This window comes from Schistocerca americana, chromosome 5 (assembly GCF_021461395.2).
Source record: "Schistocerca americana isolate TAMUIC-IGC-003095 chromosome 5, iqSchAmer2.1, whole genome shotgun sequence".
NCBI classification, from domain to species: domain Eukaryota; kingdom Metazoa; phylum Arthropoda; class Insecta; order Orthoptera; family Acrididae; genus Schistocerca; species Schistocerca americana.
In genome coordinates, this window is record NC_060123.1 from 534,525,883 (window position 1) to 534,545,745 (window position 19,863).

The window sequence follows — 19,863 nt, forward strand, 5'->3', positions numbered from 1 at the left end:
AATTGTATCTAGAATGATGATCACAGGAACTGCGCTTTCTCATTCTTATTATTCTCCTTCGATACCCAATGAAGATGAAAATCACACAACAAACTTCTAAAATTAAGCATCCATATTCTAGGACGACTCAACCGCACTGTTACCTTTCCACAGAGACGATCCGATTGTAAATGCTATCACTATCGCTAACTAATAAATGGGTGACTTCAATCATTGTGCGAACTGATGTAGGGTTATTCTGTGAATAGCACGCTATGCTATGAATTATCATACAAATTCAATTTTTGTGACCTACGACACACGCACACACACACACACACACACACACATACACACACATAAAACAAAGTATCTACGGTGCAGAAAAACGACTCTAAGCCACCGGTATTCATTGTTTGGTATAAGTCAAGTTGTTGCTGCGAATAAGAAGCAGTAAATCCGGATTCAAATTCCGAGCTGGCACAAGGCATGATATTATTGAATTTCAATTTGTGGGGTTATTTAAATGATACATTTTGACGCTATTCTATCATTCATGTTAACTGACTTTTATATCGGTTCTTGGTACAACTACTTCATAATAATAAAAGAAAATCACAAGATTGACCATGTTTATAATTAACGAAATAAATTAAATATAAACATGCTGAATCTTGTGGTTTTCTTTTATTATTATGAGGTTGGTGTACCAAGATATTTCGTTAACTGCCTACAGTTAAAGACAGCTGATGGCCCCGTAAGCTGAAAACTGGTTGACAAAATAAATTGAAACTGTCGGACTCCCAAAGCTTTGTGTCTTTCGTAAAAGACAAAATAGCTGAATCGGACGCAAGCAAAAATAAATGTGACATCATTTTAAACTTTACTTTAAGCGAGAGATATTGACTTCATAAGTACCATGAAAACATATTTTACGGTTTACCAGATATACAGCCGAATTCTTTGTAATTTTCAATTGTCATGTAGCACGTAGAAGAACTCACGCTTTCCTATTACTAATATCTTACTAATTTTAACGCTTTTGCACTTGTAAATTTGTTCTAGGTATTTCAGTACTGTAGACAGATATGTTACTACAAGTCTTAATTAACCTCCCTCAGCATCTGAGAACATAACACTCCGCCAAGTATTCCGAGACCGTAACACAACCATTTCTCCCCCAAGTATCTCCCACTGACCAGCAAAATTCATTGGTGACCTATTGCAAGTATTTCCCATTTGCTGAATGAAGAGATGTCATTAATATCTTGCTCAAACATCCTCGTGCGCCATATCAAGCGCTTAAGTGCTCTGAACAAGTTACTGTCAAGTTACACGTGTTCGCATGTCGTCAAACAGGGATTACTTGCGTCAGGTAAGACATGATAAGAGATATTCTGTCATGCAACAATAGTACATTTGTTTGATATCAGTGCTGCTGACGTTCGTACTGTTGTGATTGACGTTAGGATGCGTCACAAGTGACATGTATATAAGTCGTTGGAATGTAAGATGAAGGCAAGTTTTGTGAAAAGCATCTGCAGAGCAACATGACGCGTAAGTTTCTCGGCTCATATTGCAGATATGTCTATACATTCGCTTTACTAGAATTTCTACTGTAGAAGACACGTCCCTGTTACGAATTACATTGCATATAGAAAATTGTAAGTGTCACAGTCACTGACACTGCACTTCCACTTGGGAGAAAGAAAATTCAAAGCTTCATCAGGCCAAAGTGACTTAGTGTTTCCTTCACGTTCCTGTATCTAATAGTAATGCTAGGATATTTTCATTACATTAGACATTGCGGAGTTCCTTCTCCCTTGAATCTCTATCCGAAAATGTGTTGTATTGAATTTTGTGATGTACAGTCATAAGAACGTATCCTTTATCTGAAAATCAACTTTACTTCTCGCGTACAATATTGTCTTATATATCCCGTTATACAAGATAAGAGATTTTAACCCCGCTTGACACACTAGATACAAACGAAATGTGTACTTGTGTAATTAATACTATTCCGATGATTTAAATAGATAAAGAACAATTGATTCATTAATGGAATGCTGTATATCCTAGAATATTACCTATCTGAAACACATGTGACATTTATTGTATATAGTGGACATCAAAGCTGAGATTAAACCTGACATCATGAGGACAAGAAGGACTAGACTTTGTGTCATGGACCTTTGAGGTTTTGACGTACAGCTCACAAAGGCTGCCACTAGACTAACAACACCGTCTGTTCACTCTCAGAGATACACTTCTTAATACTCGTACATAGTAATTAACTTATAATGAGTGATGTCAACTGCTGATCTTTCTATGAAGTGATTACGAAATATAGTTTGACAGTCGAGATCGGAGTGAATCCCATTCAATTAGACTGAATGAAAAATATGAAGAGGCGTTGACTTATATATCATTATTTCTGCCTAATGATAAAGCAGATGTGCAGTTTATATTCAGGAGTGAGCAGTTAGGGTTAGAGCATTGCAATAAGGAAAAATCGAGTCCTGTAACGTCTGTAATGCCTTTTTGTTTAAAATCCTATGTATACTTGTTGTATCAGTACTATTGCAGAGATAAGAAATTTGTTTCTCTTTCAGGACCGACACTTCTTGTGAAAGCTGTGCTGGTGACGTTGATCGGATGCAGCAGTGCAGCTTCCATCCGCAAAGCGATTGTGGTAAGTGTTCACTACCAATAACCAGAGTGTATAGCGTATTCCGTCACGCTATGACGGCTTGTCTAATACCTGATTAGATAACCGTTTCATCTAGTAACCGAGTGAAGCATCTCTTATTAAGGATTGACATTCACTCAGTTCCTCTCAAATTTCTATGCACACAACACAAATAATAAAAGAAAACGTTTTCCGAAATTGATTCCTAACCCATTCGAAAAATCTTTTGATACATATAGCCACTAATTAGGGCAACAATGTGGAAAAACGTAGCCCTTTGTCTGGTTAACGTTTTCATAACAGACACCTCACGGGTTTTTTAATTGTTGTTGGATACTGAAATAAGATTCATAATCATAGTAACCCTAGTGGTCGGTTACAGGCGTGAAGTGGCAAAGTATCACACTAGAAAGTGAATTACATATGGACTTGTGTTATCGATATTGAAGTGTTAATATGTTATTCGCCTTCGAAACTGGGGCATAGCGTTCTTTCTCTGTGAACGATATATTTTCTCTGACACATGCTTCTTGCAAGGCATGATACCTACGTTCAGGAAAAGTGAATGCGTCATTTCGAGAATACAGACTTCTTTACAATTTTATATCAGCCATCAGATAACACATACGAAGAGAATACTGTGTTATACGGTCTATCCACATCTTTTTGGGGGAAGACAGTACATTGGAATCTAATAACCGATGGGCTAATGTAGGCTCCTTTAAGGTACTGGAGGTATGACATTTGGCATTGACTTCACCACCCACAGCTATCTTTACTTTATTATAAAAATAAAGCTTGATCGTCACGTAAATTGAAATTAGTTCATTTCTCACATTCAGATTTCCCTAGGTCAAACTCTCAAATAATCAGATGCTACAAATCGGAGAATGCTAAGTATATTAAAGTTCACTGTATCCGGCATTTTCGTCACGACAGAAACTGTAGTGATATTACAAACTTTCCAAATAAATCGTTTACTTTTCAGTCTCAGTTATACAATTTTTCATTTTTATTCAGTACTATCCAGTACGATCTGTCTCATCTTCAGGTTCCTGAAATTGTGTCAGCAACAATGTCTGTATCGGAACTGGACATAAAAATCATTGTAGTACCAATAGGGACACCATCGGTTGTTCAGGAAATTACCCGCCTCTACCGATAGAAACTAGTTCTACTGTATGGGAGATGTGAAACTGCAACTGAAAACTAAAACATGATTAAAACTGATTTTAATATTTCAAGAACTTTTTATCAATATTCAATGGCGTTCAGTAATCAGATAAATCATCTCCACGATTGATTTACATGCATGTACTGTAAATTAGAGCATATGAATTATGAGCAGAGCGCGCAGATAACCATTAAATTTCTTCCAGATGAGTGCAACATGTCAGGGAGCATCCGGTCCATTTCCGAATCCAAACAGCTGCAGAAGTTTCCTTCAGTGCGAGCCGTCAGGTGTCGCGACGGTCATCCCGTGCCCAGCAAACCTCGAGTTCAATCCAAAGCTGAGGGTGTGCGACTTCCCAGACCGAGCTGGCTGCTCCTCATCCTCGTCTGATCCTGCTGAAGACAACAACGGAAATGGTGGTGGATCAGGTGATGGCAATGAAACAGGTGGAGGTTCGGGCGATGGTGGAATTGCACCCCCGCCACCTTCCGACGACTTCCCCACTTGCCCATCATGGAATCCGGAAGATGTCACCCAGCTTCCCAATCCAAAGGACTGCAGCAGCTTCTTCAAGTGTGACGAGAACGGCGTTGCCTGGCTTATTCCATGCCCAGCCGGCCTAGAGTACAATGCAGAGCTAAGGGTGTGTGACTACCCAGAAAATGCTCGTTGCTCTACTTCGTCATTGGCAAGCAACCCATCTGATGATACCCCTTCCGAGGGAGAGCAGGATGACGGAAATTCAGAGGGAGGCAGTGACGCAAAACCACAACCACCAACTGGGGATGTTCCTACTTGTCCAGCATGGAATCCGGAGGACGTCACCCAGCTTCCAAATCCCAGTGACTGCAGCTCCTTCTACAAGTGCGACGAGAATGGTGTGGCTTGGCTCATAGCGTGCCCACCTGGACTTGAGTACAACGCTAAACTGAGAGTCTGTGATTACCCTCAGAACGCTGGTTGTTCGTCATCAGCTGCTCCAAGTAACCCATCTGGCGGCGTATCCTCTGACAGTGATCAGAACAATGGAAATGCTGACTCTGGTAACGGTGAAAGCCCACAGCAACCAGCCAAAGATGCTCCCACCTGTCCACCTTGGAATCCAGATGACGTCACCCAGCTGCCTAACCCCAGTGACTGTAACAGCTTCTACAAGTGCGACGAGAACGGTGTTGCTTGGTTGATACCGTGTCCAGCGGGCCTGCAGTACAACGCCGAGCTGAGGGTGTGTGATTACGCTGGACATGCTGGTTGTTCTGTCTAAGTTTATCGAGGACTACATTTAGAAGATAGCTAGATCTGCATTAATGAAGTAGTGTTTACATAAATATTTAAGAATGGATGTTATATCTGTGCTATCCATCCTTAATCCGAAGTATTTATTGTGTGATGTCACACGACGCAGTCTTGGTAAAGAATAATATTTATTTATCAAGTTATTATAATTTTATGCACAGAAAGACTGTTGGTTTTTATATTTCAGAATAAAATGTGCACCACGTAACTTTGTGTTTTATTTTTGGTTCAGTGGCACAAATGCTGACATAACTATTGTATGTATACTCTAGCCATTTAGAGTAACACTCGTAGGAATACATGTCATCTGTTTGACGTATTGGAACATTCAGTCTAGGAACTCTAACTACAACGAAAATTATGGTCTAAAATGATTTAAGTTTTTTTTAACTCATAATATACGTCACCTACCTTTTTGTTTATTCTACACTGTCAATAAATTCAGTTTCGTTTTATAAATTCCAATGTCCTTTTTTCTGCATTATTTTCCTTGTTGATAGATTTTTTTAGGGAAGTATTCATCAGAATAGTTGCTGAAAAACATAGTCTTTTACGTCCGGAAATATCATTCTTATAAATGTAGGCAGCAGCCTTTTCAGTAGTTGCAAGGGCAACTGTCCGGATGTTTGACTGATCTGGCCTTGTAACACTAACCAAAAAGACCTTGGTGTGCTGGTACTGCGAACGGCTGAAAGCAAGGGGAAACTACAGCCGTAAATTTTCCCGAGGGCATGCAGCTTTACTGTATGGTTAAATGATGATGGCGTCCTCTTGGGTAAAATATTCCGGAGGTAAAACAGTCCACCATTCGGATCTCCGGGCGGGGACTACTCAAGAGGATATCGTTATCAGGAGAAAGAAAACTGGCGTTCTACGGATCGGAGCGTGGAATGTCAGACCCCTTAATCGGGCAGGTAGGTTAGAAAATTTAAAAAGGGAAATGGATAGGTTGAAGTTAGATATAGTGGGAATTTGTGACGTTCGGTGGCAGAAGGAACAAGGCTTCTGGTCAGGTGACTACAGGGTTATAAACACAAAATCAAATAGGGGTAATGAAGGAGTAGATTTAATAATGAATAGGAAAATAGGAATGCGGGTAAGCTACTACAAACAGCATAGTGAACGCATTATTGTGGCCAAGACAGATACGAAGCCCACGCCTACTACAGTAGCACAAGTTTATATGCCAACTAGCTCTGCAGATGACGAAGAAATTGAAGAAATGTATGATGAAATAAAAGAAATTATTTAGATAGTGAAGGGTGACGAAAATTTAATAGTCATGGGTGACTGGAATTCGGTAGTACGAAAAGGGAGAGAAGGAAACGTAGTAGGTGAATATGGATTGGGGCTAAGAAATGAAAGAGGAAGCCGCCTTGCAGAATTTTGTACAGAGCACAACTTAATCATAGCTAATACTTGGTTCAAGAATCATAAAAGAAGGCAGTATACATGGAAGAAGCCTGGAGATACTGACAGGTTGCAGATAGATTATCTAATGGTAAGACAGAGATTTAGGAACCAGGTTTTAAATTCTAAGACATTTCCAGGGGCAGATGTGGACTCTGACCACAATGTATTGGTTATGACCTGTAGATTATTACTGAAGAAACTGCAAAAAGGTCGGAATTTAAGGAGATGGGACCTGAATAAACTGAAAGAACCAGAGGTTGTTCAGAGTTTCAGGGAGAGCATAAGGGAACAATTGACAGGAATGGGGGAAAGAAATACAGCAGAAGAAGAATGGGTAGCTTTGAGGGATCAAGTAGTGATGGCAGCAAAGGATCAAGTAGGTAAAAACACGAGGGCTAGTAGATATCCTTGGGTAACAGAAGATATATTGAATTTAATTGATGAAAGGAGAAAATATAAAAATGCTGTAAATGAAGCAGGCAACAAGGAATACAAACGTCTCAAAAATGAGATCGACAGGAAGTGCAAAATGGCTAAGCAGGGATGGCTAGAGGACAAATGTAAGGACGTGGAGACTTATCTCACTAGGAGTAATATAGATAATGCCTACAGAAAAATTAAAGAGACCTTTTGAGATAAGAGAACCACTTGCATGAACATCAAGAGCTCAGAGGGAAACCCAGTTCTAAGCAAAGAAGGGAAAGCAATAAGGTTGAAGGAGTATATAGAAGGTCTATACAAGGGCGATGTACTTGAGGACAATATTATGGAAATGAAAGAAGATGTAGATGAAGATGAAATCGGAAATACGATACTGCGTGAAGAGTTCGACAGAGCACTGAAAGACCTGAGTCGAAACAAGGCCCCCGGAGTAGACAACATTACATTGGAACTACTGAGGGCCTTGGGAGAGCCAGTCCTGACAAAACTCTACCATCTGGTGAGCAAGATGTATGAAACAGGCGAAATGCCCTCATACTTCAAGAAGAATATAATAATTCCAATCCGAAAGAAATCAGGTGTTGACAGATGTGAAAATTACCGAACTATCAGTTTAATAAGACACAGCTGCAAAATACCAACGCGAATTCCTTACAGACGAATGGAAAAACTAGTAGAAGCCGACCTAGGGAAGATCAGTTTGGATTCCGTAGAAATGTTGGAACACGTGAACCAACACTGACCCTACGACTCATCTTAGAAGCTAGATTAAGGAAGGGCAAACCTACGTTTCTAGCATTTGTAGACTTAGAGAAAGCTTTTGACAATGTTCACTGGAATACTCTCTTTCAAATTCTGAAGGTGGCAGGGGTAAAACACAGGGAGCGAAAGGCTATTTACAATTTGTACAGAAAGCAGATGGCAGTTATAAGAATCGAGGGGCATGAAAGGGAAGCAGTGGTTGGGAAGGGAGTGAGACAGGGCTGTAGCCTATCCCCGATCTTATTCAATCTGTATATTGAGCAAGCAGTGAAGGAAACAAAAGAAAAATTCGGAGTAGGTGTTAAAATCCATGGGGAAGAAATAAAAACTTTGAGGTTCGCCGATGACATTGTAATTATATCTGAGACAGCAAAGGACTTGGAAGAGCAGTTGAACGGAATGGATAGTGTCTTGAAAGGATGATATAAGATGAACATCCACAAAAGCAAAACGAGAATAATGCAGTGTAGTCGAATTAAGTCGGGTGATGCTGAGGGAATTAGATTAGGAAATGAGACACTGAAAGTTGTACAGGAGTTTTGCTATTTGGGGAGTAAAATTACTGATGATCGTCGAAGTAGAGAGGATACAAAATGTAGACTAGCAATTGCAAGGAATGGGTTTCTGAAGAAGAGAAATTTGTTAACATCGAGTATAGATTTAAATGTCAGGAAGTTGTTTCTGAAAGTATTTGTATGGAGTGTAGCCATATATGGAAGTGAAACATGGACGATAAATGGTTTGGACAAGAAGAGATTAGAAGCTTTCGAAATGTGGTGCTACAGAAGAATGCTGAAGATTAGATGGGTAGATCACATAACTAATGAGGAAGTATTGAATAGGATAGGAGAGAAAAGAAGTTTGTGGCACAACTTGACCAGAAGAAGGGATCGGTTGGTAGGACATGTTCTGAGGCATCAAGGGATCACCAATTTAGTATTGGAGGGCAGCGTGGAGGGTAAAAATCGTAGTGGGAGACCAAGAGATGAATACATTAATCAGATTCAGAAGGATGTAGGTTGCGGTAGGTACTGGGAGATGAAGAGGCTTGTACAGGATAGAGTAGCATGGAGAGCTGCATCAAACCAGTCTCAGGACTGAAGGCCACAACAACAACAAATGTATTTAGGGCTATTATGGCGTGAACGAACGAATTTCTTGTAGTAACGGTGAACTTCGACCCATCTGATGAGGGCTTATTCAATGGCTGGTCAGCATTTACCCTAAGGTCCAATACACATTCTAGAGATTCTATGATTGTGTACTTCCCGTTAAATTTGAGCAAACGGATCATAATCAGTTCTGTATAACAAACCGAGATATTCCTACAACCAACGCACAGCGTTAACACGATTCAATAAACAGGTCACAATGCTCTATTTCTCTGGGTGCACTTACTGATGAAAACTTGGTTGGGAGGATCATATTAGCGAGCTGCACGAACAATGAAGGTCAACTGCTTATACTCTTCGTCTAATTGCTTCCCCTGGAGAGAAACGAGTCAACCTCCTGAGACATACTGTATATTTCGCTTCAGTAATATCTTATGCAATACTTTTCTGCGGTAACTCATGACTTAGAAAGTATTGAATGCACAGAAGCGAGCGGTGAGAATATTTTGTGGTGTTCACCCGCGGTCGTTATGTAGACATCTGTTTTCAGAAATTAAGATTCTTAACTGAAACACCACAGCACCTACAGAGATTGAAGAAAAATGTCGAAACACCAAGAACACAACACATTACAATGCTTAAAACGGCGTAGGAAAAACGTTGTCTTTCAAACTAGCTTCCAGTCGTTTCGGCATCGATAAACAGAGGTCCTGCAAAATAGTGACAAGTTTAGGTGACGATGCTAGAAGTGAATAGTGATCAGGCACCCAAAGTTGGCCACAAGGACTCAATAATATAATAATACTGGTATCTGGTGACTGCCAAGGAATATGCCTCAATTCATTCTTGTGCTACAAAAGCAGTCATGGATAATTCGGACTGCGTGAATAGGCGGCCCTTTGGTCTTGGCACACAGCGTCATCACTGGGGAAAAGCCTTTGTATTATGGGATGGACGCGATCTGCCAAAACGGTCTCATAATTCTTGCAGTAATGCGACTTTACAGAGTAACCATGGGACACATGGAATACTACGATGTGTCTTCCCATACCACCACCGCCATGCTCGACGTAAACTCTGCCAGGAAATGAGACACTTAAAGCAGTAGATGAGTTCTGCTATTTGGGGAACAAAATATGATGGTAGAAGTAGAGAGGATTTAAATTGAAGACTAGCAATGGCATGAAAAGCGTTTCTGAAGAAGAGAAATTTGTTAACATCGAGTATAGATTTAAGTGTCAGGAAGCCTTTTCTAAAAGTATTTGTATGGAGTGTAGCCATGTATAGATGTGAAACATGGACGATAAACAGTTTAGACAAGAAGAGAATAGAAGCTTTCGAAATGTAGTGCTACAGAAGAATGCTGAAGATCACGTAACTAATGAGGAAGCGCTGAATGGAATCGGGTAGAAGAGGAATTTGTGGCACAGCTTGACTAGAAGAAGGAATAGGTTATTAGGACACGTTATGAGGCATCTAGAGATCACCAATTTAATGTAGGAGGGAAGCGTGGAGAGTACAACTCGTAGAGGGACATCAAGAGATGAATACACTATGCAGATTCAGACGAAGGAAGGGTGCAGTAGTTACTTGGAGGTGAAGAAGCTTGCACAGTATGGAGTAGCATGGACAGCTGCATCAAACCAGTCTCTGGACTGAAGAACACAACAACAACACATTACAGACGAATTAAAAAATAGAAACAACTGGATTTAAGTATATGTGTCAAGTGATCATATGGGTCAATTTATCACCAATGTTACTGTGGCACAGTTAAACCCATCAGAATATGGAACAATAAGAGCATTCCCGCTTGCAAATGAGTTCAAAATGGTTCAAGTGGCTCTGAGCACGATGGGACTTAACTGCTGAGGTCATCAGTCCCCTAGAACTTAGAACTACTTAAACCTAACTAACCTAAGGACATCATATACATCCATGCCCGATGCAGGATTCGAACCTGTGACCGTAGCGGTCGTGTGGTTTCAGACTGTAGTGCCTAGAACCGCTCGGCCACTCCGGCCGGCTGCAAATGGGTGTCTGGAGAAAGTTATCAATTCGGTTATTGTCCATTAATGGCCGATTCATTTCAGTTACTGTGGCCTGAGTATATTAAAAGGGACAATGCTTATATTTTCACCTGAGACGCTGCACCATACATGAAAAAGCCTGCGTTAACTTTAAACAGTTATATCCATACATATTACAAGCGACCTGCATGACGCATCGTCTTCACAAGGTCTCGGAAGACATACGAATCTTGCTTTGGATATCGATAAACTGTTTTCCCGTATTAAGACCTTCGTAAAAGCCCCATGAACGATTTTGACTTGTAAGGGCATTGCACTCAAACAATCATAACAATATGGAGGACACATGTTTCTGCAGCAGTTAAATACGCTTCAAATTTTCTGAGTGTAACCATGGTAGTCATCACTCAAGAGAAAGTCTCATCTTCTATTGTAGCGGCAAAGGAACTTGCCAAATCTTCAGAAATGGGAAGTGAATTAACATTCATTGCGGCCGAGTTCGGTTTCCTGTCAGACGTGACGTACTAGTTGTGAAAACACGCTTGAACTCCTAGCAACAAATAATTCTGAGTTAATAACGAGCATCAACAAGGATACAGGGATTAGCGAACACAGGGTTGTCGTAGCGAGACTGAATATTGTAACCCCCAAATACTCCAGAAATAAACGAAATATACAGGGTGGTCCATTGGTAGTGACCGGGCCAAATATCTCACGAAATAAGCATCAAACGAAAAACCTACAAAGAACGAAACTCGTCTAGCTTGAAGGGGGAAACCAGATGGCGTTATGGTTGACCCGCTAGATGGCGCTGCCATAGGTCAAGCAGATATCAGCTGCGTTTTTTTAAAATAGAAACCCCCTTTTTATTAAATATTGTGTAGTACGTAAAGAAATATGAATGTTTTAGTTGGACCACTTTTTTCGCTTTGTGATAGATGGCGCTGTAATAGTCACAAACGTATAAGTACGTGGTATCACGTAACATTCGGCCAGTGCCGACGGTATTTGCTTCGTGATACACTATGCGTGTTAAAATGGGCCGTTTAAGAATTGCGAAAAAGATCGATATCGTGTCTGTGTATGGCTATTGTGATCAAAATGCCCAACGGGCAAGTGCTCTGTAAGCTGCTCGGTATCTTGGACGACATCATCCAAGTGTCCGGAGCGTTGGCCGAATGGTAATGATATGTAATGAATCAGAAAGTGTTCAGCCACATGTGAAAAGTTAACCACGACCTGCAACAAATGATGATGCCCAAGTAGGTGATTTAGCTGCTGTCGCGGCTAATTCGCACATCAGTAGCAGACAAATTGGGGGAGAATCGGGAATCCCAAAAACGTCGATGTTGAGAATGCTACATCAACATCGATTGCACCGGTACCATATTTCCATGCACCAAGAATTGCATGGCGACGACTTTTAACGTCCAGTAGGGTTATGCCACTGGGCACAAGAGAAATTACGGGATGGTGACAGATTTTTTGCAAGCGTTCTGTTTAGCGACGAAGCGTCATTCACCAACAGCGGTAACGTAAATCGGCATAATATGCACTATTGGGCAACGAAAATTCCACGTTGGCAGCGACAAGTGGAACATCGGTGACCTCGGCGGGTTAATGTATGGTGCGGCATTATCGGAGGAAGAATAATTGGCCCCCATTTTATCGATGGCAGTCTAAACGGTGCAATGTATGCTGATTTCGTACGTAATGTTCTACCGATGTTACTACAAGATGTTTCACTGCATGACAGAATGGCGATGTACTTCCAATATGATAGGTTTCCGGCACATAGCTCACGTGCGGTTGAAGCGGTATTGAATAGCATATTTCATGACAGGTGGATTGGTCGTCGAAGCACCATACCATGGCCCGCACGTTCACCGGATCTGACGTCCGCGGAATTCTTTCAGTAGGGAAAGTTGAAGGATATTTGCCATCGTGATTCACCGACAACGCCTGACAACATGCGTCAGCGCATTGTCAAAGCATGTGCGAACATTACGGAAGACGAACTACTCGCTGTTGAGAGGAATGTCGTTACACGTATTACCAAAAGCATTGAGATTGGCGGACATTTTGAGCATTTATTGCACTAGTGTGGTATTTACAGGTAATCACGCTGTAACAGCATGCGTTCTCAGAAATTGTAAGCTCACAAAGGTACATGTAGCACATTGGGACAACCGAAATAAAATTTTCAAACGTACCTACGTTCTGTAGTTTAATTTAAAAAACCTTCCTGTTACCAACTGTTCATCTAAACTTGTGAGCCACATGTTTGTGACTCTTACAGCGCCATCTATCACAAAGCTAAAATGTGGTCCAACTAAAACATTCATATTTCTTACGTACTACACTAACATGTAATAAAAAATGGGGGTTCTTATTTAAAAAACGCAGTTAATATCCGTTCGACCTATGGCAGCGCCATCTAGCGGGCCAACAATAGCGCCATCTGGTTTCCCCCTTCAAGCGAGACAAGTTTCGTTCTTTGTAGTTCTTTCGTTTGATGCTTATTTCGTGAGATATTTGGCCTGGTACGATCAATGGACCACCCCGTACACCTGTTCAAAAAACAGATAAAAATTCTTTTGACGCCTTCCTGAGAGACTATTTCCACTCCTTCCAGTTTAACAATATAAGTGTATACCAGATGTGGCGTGAATTGAAAGAAATAGTATCAGCAGAAACTAAGAGATTTATAACAAATAAATTAATGAAACGACGAAACTGATCCTCCTTGGTACACAAAACGGGTCAGAACACGCAGAAACAACGGATAAACATGCCTAATTCAAACAGACACAAAAGGGTAAATTGGGATCTTTTACAGAAGCTCGAAATTTAGCACGGACCTCAATGCGAGAAGCTTATGATAGTATCCACAACGAAATTTTGTCTTGAAACCTGTCAGGAAATCCAAAGAGATTCTGGTTGTATTTGAAATATGATAGCGGCAGGCACAATCAACGCCTTCTCTGTGCGATAGCATTGGAGGTACTATCACAGAGAGTACTGCCAAAGCAGAATTACTAATCGCAGCCTTCCGAGGTGGCTTCACAAAAGAAGACGAAGTAAATATTCCAGAATTCGAATCGAGAACAGCTGTCAACATGGGTAGCATAGAAGTAGATATCTAGTCTAGTCTTCTGGTCCAAACTGTATACCAATCAGGCTCCTTTCAGAGTATGCTGATGCAATAGCTCCATACTTAACAATCAAATACAACCGTTCGCTCGACGAAAGATCCACACCCAGAGAATGGAGAGTAGCACAGTCACACCAATATTCAAGAAAGGCTGTAAGAGTAATCCGACAAATTACATGAACATAACATTATCATCGATGTGCAGCAGAATTTTGGAACATATACTGTGTTACAACATTCAGAATTACCTCGAAGAAAACGGTCTGTTGACACATAGTCAAACACAACTCGCTTTATACTCACATGATGTGTTCAGTGTTATCGACAAGGGATTTCAATTTTATTCCGTATTTATGGACTTCCTGAAGGCTTTTGACATAGTTCCACACGAGCGGCTTCTACTGAAATTGCGTGCTTATGGAATGTGGCCTCAGTTATGTGACTGGATTCGTGATTTCCTGTGAGAGAGGTCACAGTTCGTAGTAATTAGCGGAAAGTCACCGAGTAAAACAGAAGTGATTTCTGGCGTTCCCCAAGGTTGTATTATAGGCCTTTTGCTCTTCCTTATCTATATAAACGATTTGAGAGACAATCTGAGCAGCCGTCTTAGGTTGTTTGCAGATGACGTTTACCGACTATTAAAGTCACCAGAATATCAAAACAAATCGCAAAACTATTTAGAAAAAGTATCTGTATTGTGCGAAAATTGGCAATTGACCCTAAATAACGTGACGTCATCCACATGAGTACTAAAAAGAATCAGTTAAACTTCGGTTACACTATCTATCTAAAGGCCTTATATTCAATACTTAGGAATTACAATTACGAACAACTTAAACCGGGAGGAACACAAAGAAAATGTTGTGAGAAGGGCAACCAAAGACTGCGTTTTATTGGCAAGACACTTAGAAAATGTAGCAGATCTACTAAGGAGACTGCCTACCCTAAGTTAGTCTGTCCTCTTTTAGAATACTGCTGCGTGGTATGGGATTCTCGTCAGATAGGGGTGAAGGAGTACATCAAAAAAGTTCAAAGAAGGGCAGCACGTTTTGTATAAATCGCGAAATAGGGAAGAGAGTGTCACTTACATTGTGCAAAATTTGGGATGGACATTATTAAAACAAAGGCGTTTTCCGATGCGGAAGAATCATCTCACGAAATTCCAATCGTCAACTTTCTCCTCCGAATTCGAAAATATTTTGTTGACGCCAACCTACGTAGGGAGAAACGGTCACCAAGATAAAATAAGGAAAATCAGAGTTCGTACGGAAAGATATAGTCGTTCGTTCTTTCCGCGCGCTTGACGAGATTGGAATAACAGAGAATTGTGAAGGTGGTTCGATGAAACCTGTGCCAGGCATTTAAATGTGATTTGCAGAGTATCCATGTAGATGTAGATGCAAGAAACAAGACAGCCTTTGATGAAGTTGTGAAAACTGTGAATGACACAGTGCAAAGATTGGAGAGCGTGCCCGGGAAATGAGGTATATTACTTAACGAAAAGTTTAAACTAGTGCTTTCGAAATATCTCGAATATGACAAACTTATAAATATTTACAAAATACCACAAGGTGACAATTCTGTTGCAATGTAATTGGACACAACAATTCTTAAGTGCTTGAAATTAGCCCCAGTTACTAGTGTAGATGTTAAGAGGTCACGTTTTGAGAGGAAAATTGGATTATCTGATAGGAGACTCAACTCGATTCTAGGAAATTTACAATAGCATTTACTAGTCATGTGCAGTCGATAAGCGAATACTTCATTGTAATGTATAGATTTTCAAGAATCATTTTCATTTTCCTGTGAAATACAATTAGAATTTTGTTTTAAACCTTAAAGTTACTTTGATAACTTATCAAAATCCGATTTTAATAGATATGTGCTGACTGTTTGATTGTACGAATAGTGCAGTCTAGTAAATAAATAAGCATAAAGTAAGGTTTCTCCTCTGTTGCCTATTTTGGATGTTTTAATTCGTATTGCTACATTTATTAACGATTTATAATGTGTAGCATTCCCGTCTCTTGTGATAACCTTCTCAGTACAGGAAAACAGGTATCAATAATTTATTGTCAAAAAGAAAAACAGCGTCTCCGCTGCGTAGTGGAGCTCTTCCTGTTTGACATCTTTGAAGCAGCAGCGGCCAGTCTGTGTTACATAGAAGTCGGACCCCAGTCGCCACGGCGCTCGCTCCCTTACACGGTAAAAAGGCCAAAATAGTGAAAGAAAACACAATATGTTACATTCTAATTCATTAATCAAATGGTAGACAAATTAGACACTACCTGTGACTGCGCCAATTGCAGGAGTGCAAATGGCACTTTCAACTGTTTTGTCATCTGTCGAAGCATTTTAGAGTTAACATATTCTTGCTCAGGTTCTATGTGAGCGCTATTAAACGCCACTGGACATGGGTTGAACATACACCATTCAACTTTTTACGGCAGCACACATAGTCAGCATTTAGAAAACATGGCGATGCTTCATGTATGTTACAAAAACAATAGTTTCAAGGAGGATATAGTGTGAAGTTGCCATACGCTTTGTGGGATATGTGGATGAGTAAACCATGTCTTCTGTTATCGTTATGAAATTAATTTAAGATTGGAAAGAGAAGTATAATTATGTGCGATTAAATCTAATAATTTTCTTTTCGGTGGCAAATATTGTAGCAACAATTGTAGTAGATATGATGGTACGACATGCGAGTTTACGTATACAGTGAAGCACTGAACTAAAGTTATGCATCTTGTACTGGCCCAGGTGGAAGGATGTGTTACTCATCGTAACATCTTCGGTTGTTGGGCTCCGAAATATTTCTAACTAACGTCGGATATTTTAAGGCCTGGAATTTTAATGTTATTGTTTGTTTCATGTCTGATTGTGACTCTGATGTAAATGTTTGTACCTTTATCTTCACAGTTATAAACATCAACCAGTACTGAAATATTTTACTGCTTGTTTAATTACTGGATGAGAAGAATTTTTGCTTCGGATAGTTAAATACCAGTCAACAGTCCAACAATACTGCTTCCCAATGCATGCACTCCGTTTTGTCAGTAGACTTTATTATTGAATGTGAAATAATTATCAGACACTACAAGTTTGAGAGTGCGTTATCCAATATATTTCAGGAAGGATGAATGTTTTTCCGTTTTAAGAGGTTGTTTTTTATTATGTCAACAGCTAGAGTGAATGTGAACAGTATGTAATGAGCAAATCAAGCTGTTGGTAGTATGTGGCTGTCTTTAATGTTCTATAAGAACTGCGTTTTATGATGTACTTTAGATTGTATAATGTTTTCAAAATTGTAGTAAGAATGTCTTCTCATTTTGTACTTATTCTGTGTGGTGCGCGGTTTCATGAGCTTACTGCAGGTTATATGAGACAGTTTCCTCTGTGACTCCCTGGTTTTGAATGAAGTTTTGATGCAGTTGGATTCATCATCATGCAGTCCTGAGTTTCACATTTATTTAAGAGGAATTGGCAGCTGTAAGGCTGCTTGGAATTTTGATGTGGGTTTGATCTGCTTCAAGTTGTGTGAAGTTACTAGTCTGAAAAGACTCTAAAATGTTTTCAATGTATTCTGTTTTATACATAATGAATACACAATTTCCTTTAGCAGGCTTCAATGTCAGAGCATAGTGAACACTTAATTTATTGTTGATGTATTTCAAAGTTTTGTGTTCATTGCCAATTTTAGTGTTTCCTGAAAACATAGATTTAGTAACCAGTTTGTAGGCTTTATTTGTCAACACGTTTTTCTTACTAGGCTCTAGTGTGACGGTGTCACTTATAAGTATTTTAACTGTTATTTGTCTTTGTGCTCTTGCTGCTGATTTTTAGAGCAATATTATGCTTGAGGGATTTGTTTAAAGGGTTATATTCGTCAGAATAAGCTCATTTACTTTGAAGTTAACGAGGGATACAGCCTTCGTCTTATGCCTTGAGACGATTTTCTGTTGTTCTTTTGTAAGAGCTCAGTCTGTATATGGGTTATGTTTGTGACCTGTGGAGATTAGGGTCTATTTCCTAAATATAAATGAACCTCGTACCTTGGTTTATTTAGCTTTCCTATACTTTCGTGTACCGTAATTTGATTTCACTTTTAACCTAATAGTTCCTCTTTTTTTTTTTTTTTGCTAATTTAGCTGCTTTTATTTGCCAGTCGACATTGGCATAATTTGGGATCACTTTCTGTAACAGGAATATTTTGTTGAATGTTATGTTACCTTCACATTCTCATCACCTCGTTACTTAAAATTAGCGTTAGCTGGTCGAAAGTAGACATAACCCACGTTGAATGCTCCGGGGTGTACTGTCTCGTTTTTGTTTCCATTTTAAGCAGAATATTTCGGCGACTGACGCAGCTGTCATCTTCAGGTGCGAGTTTTCCTGTTACGTAAACCCGATGCCTGACTGCATCAGCAGTGTGAACTTTGTTGGTCACGCGCCGCTGTTTATAGCTGAGCTTGATTCCCGACGCCAAATACGTATTTTGATGCTGTTTTGTCTTTACAGCACCAGCTGATATTCCGTGAAACGCAAGTCCTCTCAACGTTTTCCATCTCTGGTGGATGTAGTGCTCGGCGAGCTGTAATTAAATTGATTGCATGACCGCCAAATATTGTTTGCACAGAACCTCTGTCTTCGTATATCAGCTTTCTGAGATGTACTTGTGTTTACCCCAAATAATAGCCTTTTCGTACTTGCTTTTGTCATTACGTTCGAGGCAGCGTTCGGCAACATCTGATTTGCTTGGTTATTTTAGTCGGGTGTATCCCTAGTGGTCCTTGCGGCTTTTCGCGAGTGTTCTGATAGTCTGGCCAATGACATTAGCATGGAATGCGGTACACATTCAGCTTCCTGGAAAATACATCACCTTTATGATCACAAAGAAGACATTTTATTCTTAGTTCAAGTGATCGAAATATATTGGATGTCACGTTTCCCTGGCAGTACAGCGATCTTTCCAGATATTGGGTCATTCTCAATCTTTTCTGAAGAGTTCTTGATTGTAACTGCAGTTCCCGTTTAATTTCTCGATCAGAGTACGTATTCCTTTGTAACGGTGATCATAAGTGCTGTAAGTCTTTGGACAAGCTCTACTTCTCTGAAAGTGTTCGAGCTTTAAGAACCGGAGTCTTCAGCACGAAATTTGTTTGGGACTGATGATAAAGGAGCAAGGTGTGGAGATGTCGGTCAGTTTACTTAAGTCTTCTATGCACACTGCGGCACAGGGACACATCCATAGCCGGCCGCGGTGGTCTAGTGGTTCTAGGCGCGCAGTCCGGAACCGCGGGACTGCTACGGTCGCAGGTTCGAATCCTGCCTCGGGCATGGATGTGTGTGATGTCCTTAGGTTAGTTAGGTTTAAGTAGTTCTATGTTCTAGGGGACTGATGACCACAGAAGTTAAGTCCCATATTGCTCAGAGCCATTTGAACCTTTTTTTTTTTTTTTTTTTTTTGACACATCCATTCTTCTCTTAACTAACAATACTACGAAAGGTAGCTGACCCTCTTTCCGAGTTCCATCGATAATATTATCTTACGATGGGCAAAGTTCAAATGTTTCAGGAACTATTCAAGTATTTTCGCTGTTTGCGCCAAACGTCAACCACGTCGCCCAAGTACCGATGAAAATCATCGGTTTCAAATCTTTGTATTCTTGAGCCACTGCTTCAAAGTGTTCCGTGTAAAGGTTCGCTCAACATGCGATAATGGGCTACCCATCATCACGGCATTGGTTTGTTCCTAACATTTCCCATTGAACAGGAAGCTGACAAACATTCATAGAACTTTGCCGCAG

General features: G+C 40.1%; 1 protein-coding gene across 1 annotated transcript in view; it reads left to right on the forward strand.

The window, feature by feature from the left end:
• Positions 1 to 1,529: 1,529 nt before the first annotated feature.
• The window catches only part of LOC124616499 (chondroitin proteoglycan-2-like), a 52,257-nt gene continuing 33,923 nt past the window's right edge, over positions 1,530 to 19,863 (forward strand). Inside the window, exons 1-3 of the mRNA XM_047144810.1 lie at positions 1,530 to 1,536; positions 2,592 to 2,671; positions 4,048 to 5,067. Coding sequence (XP_047000766.1) covers positions 1,530 to 1,536; positions 2,592 to 2,671; positions 4,048 to 5,067 — 1,107 coding nt within the window. The remainder of the gene's footprint in view (positions 1,537 to 2,591; positions 2,672 to 4,047; positions 5,068 to 19,863) is intronic.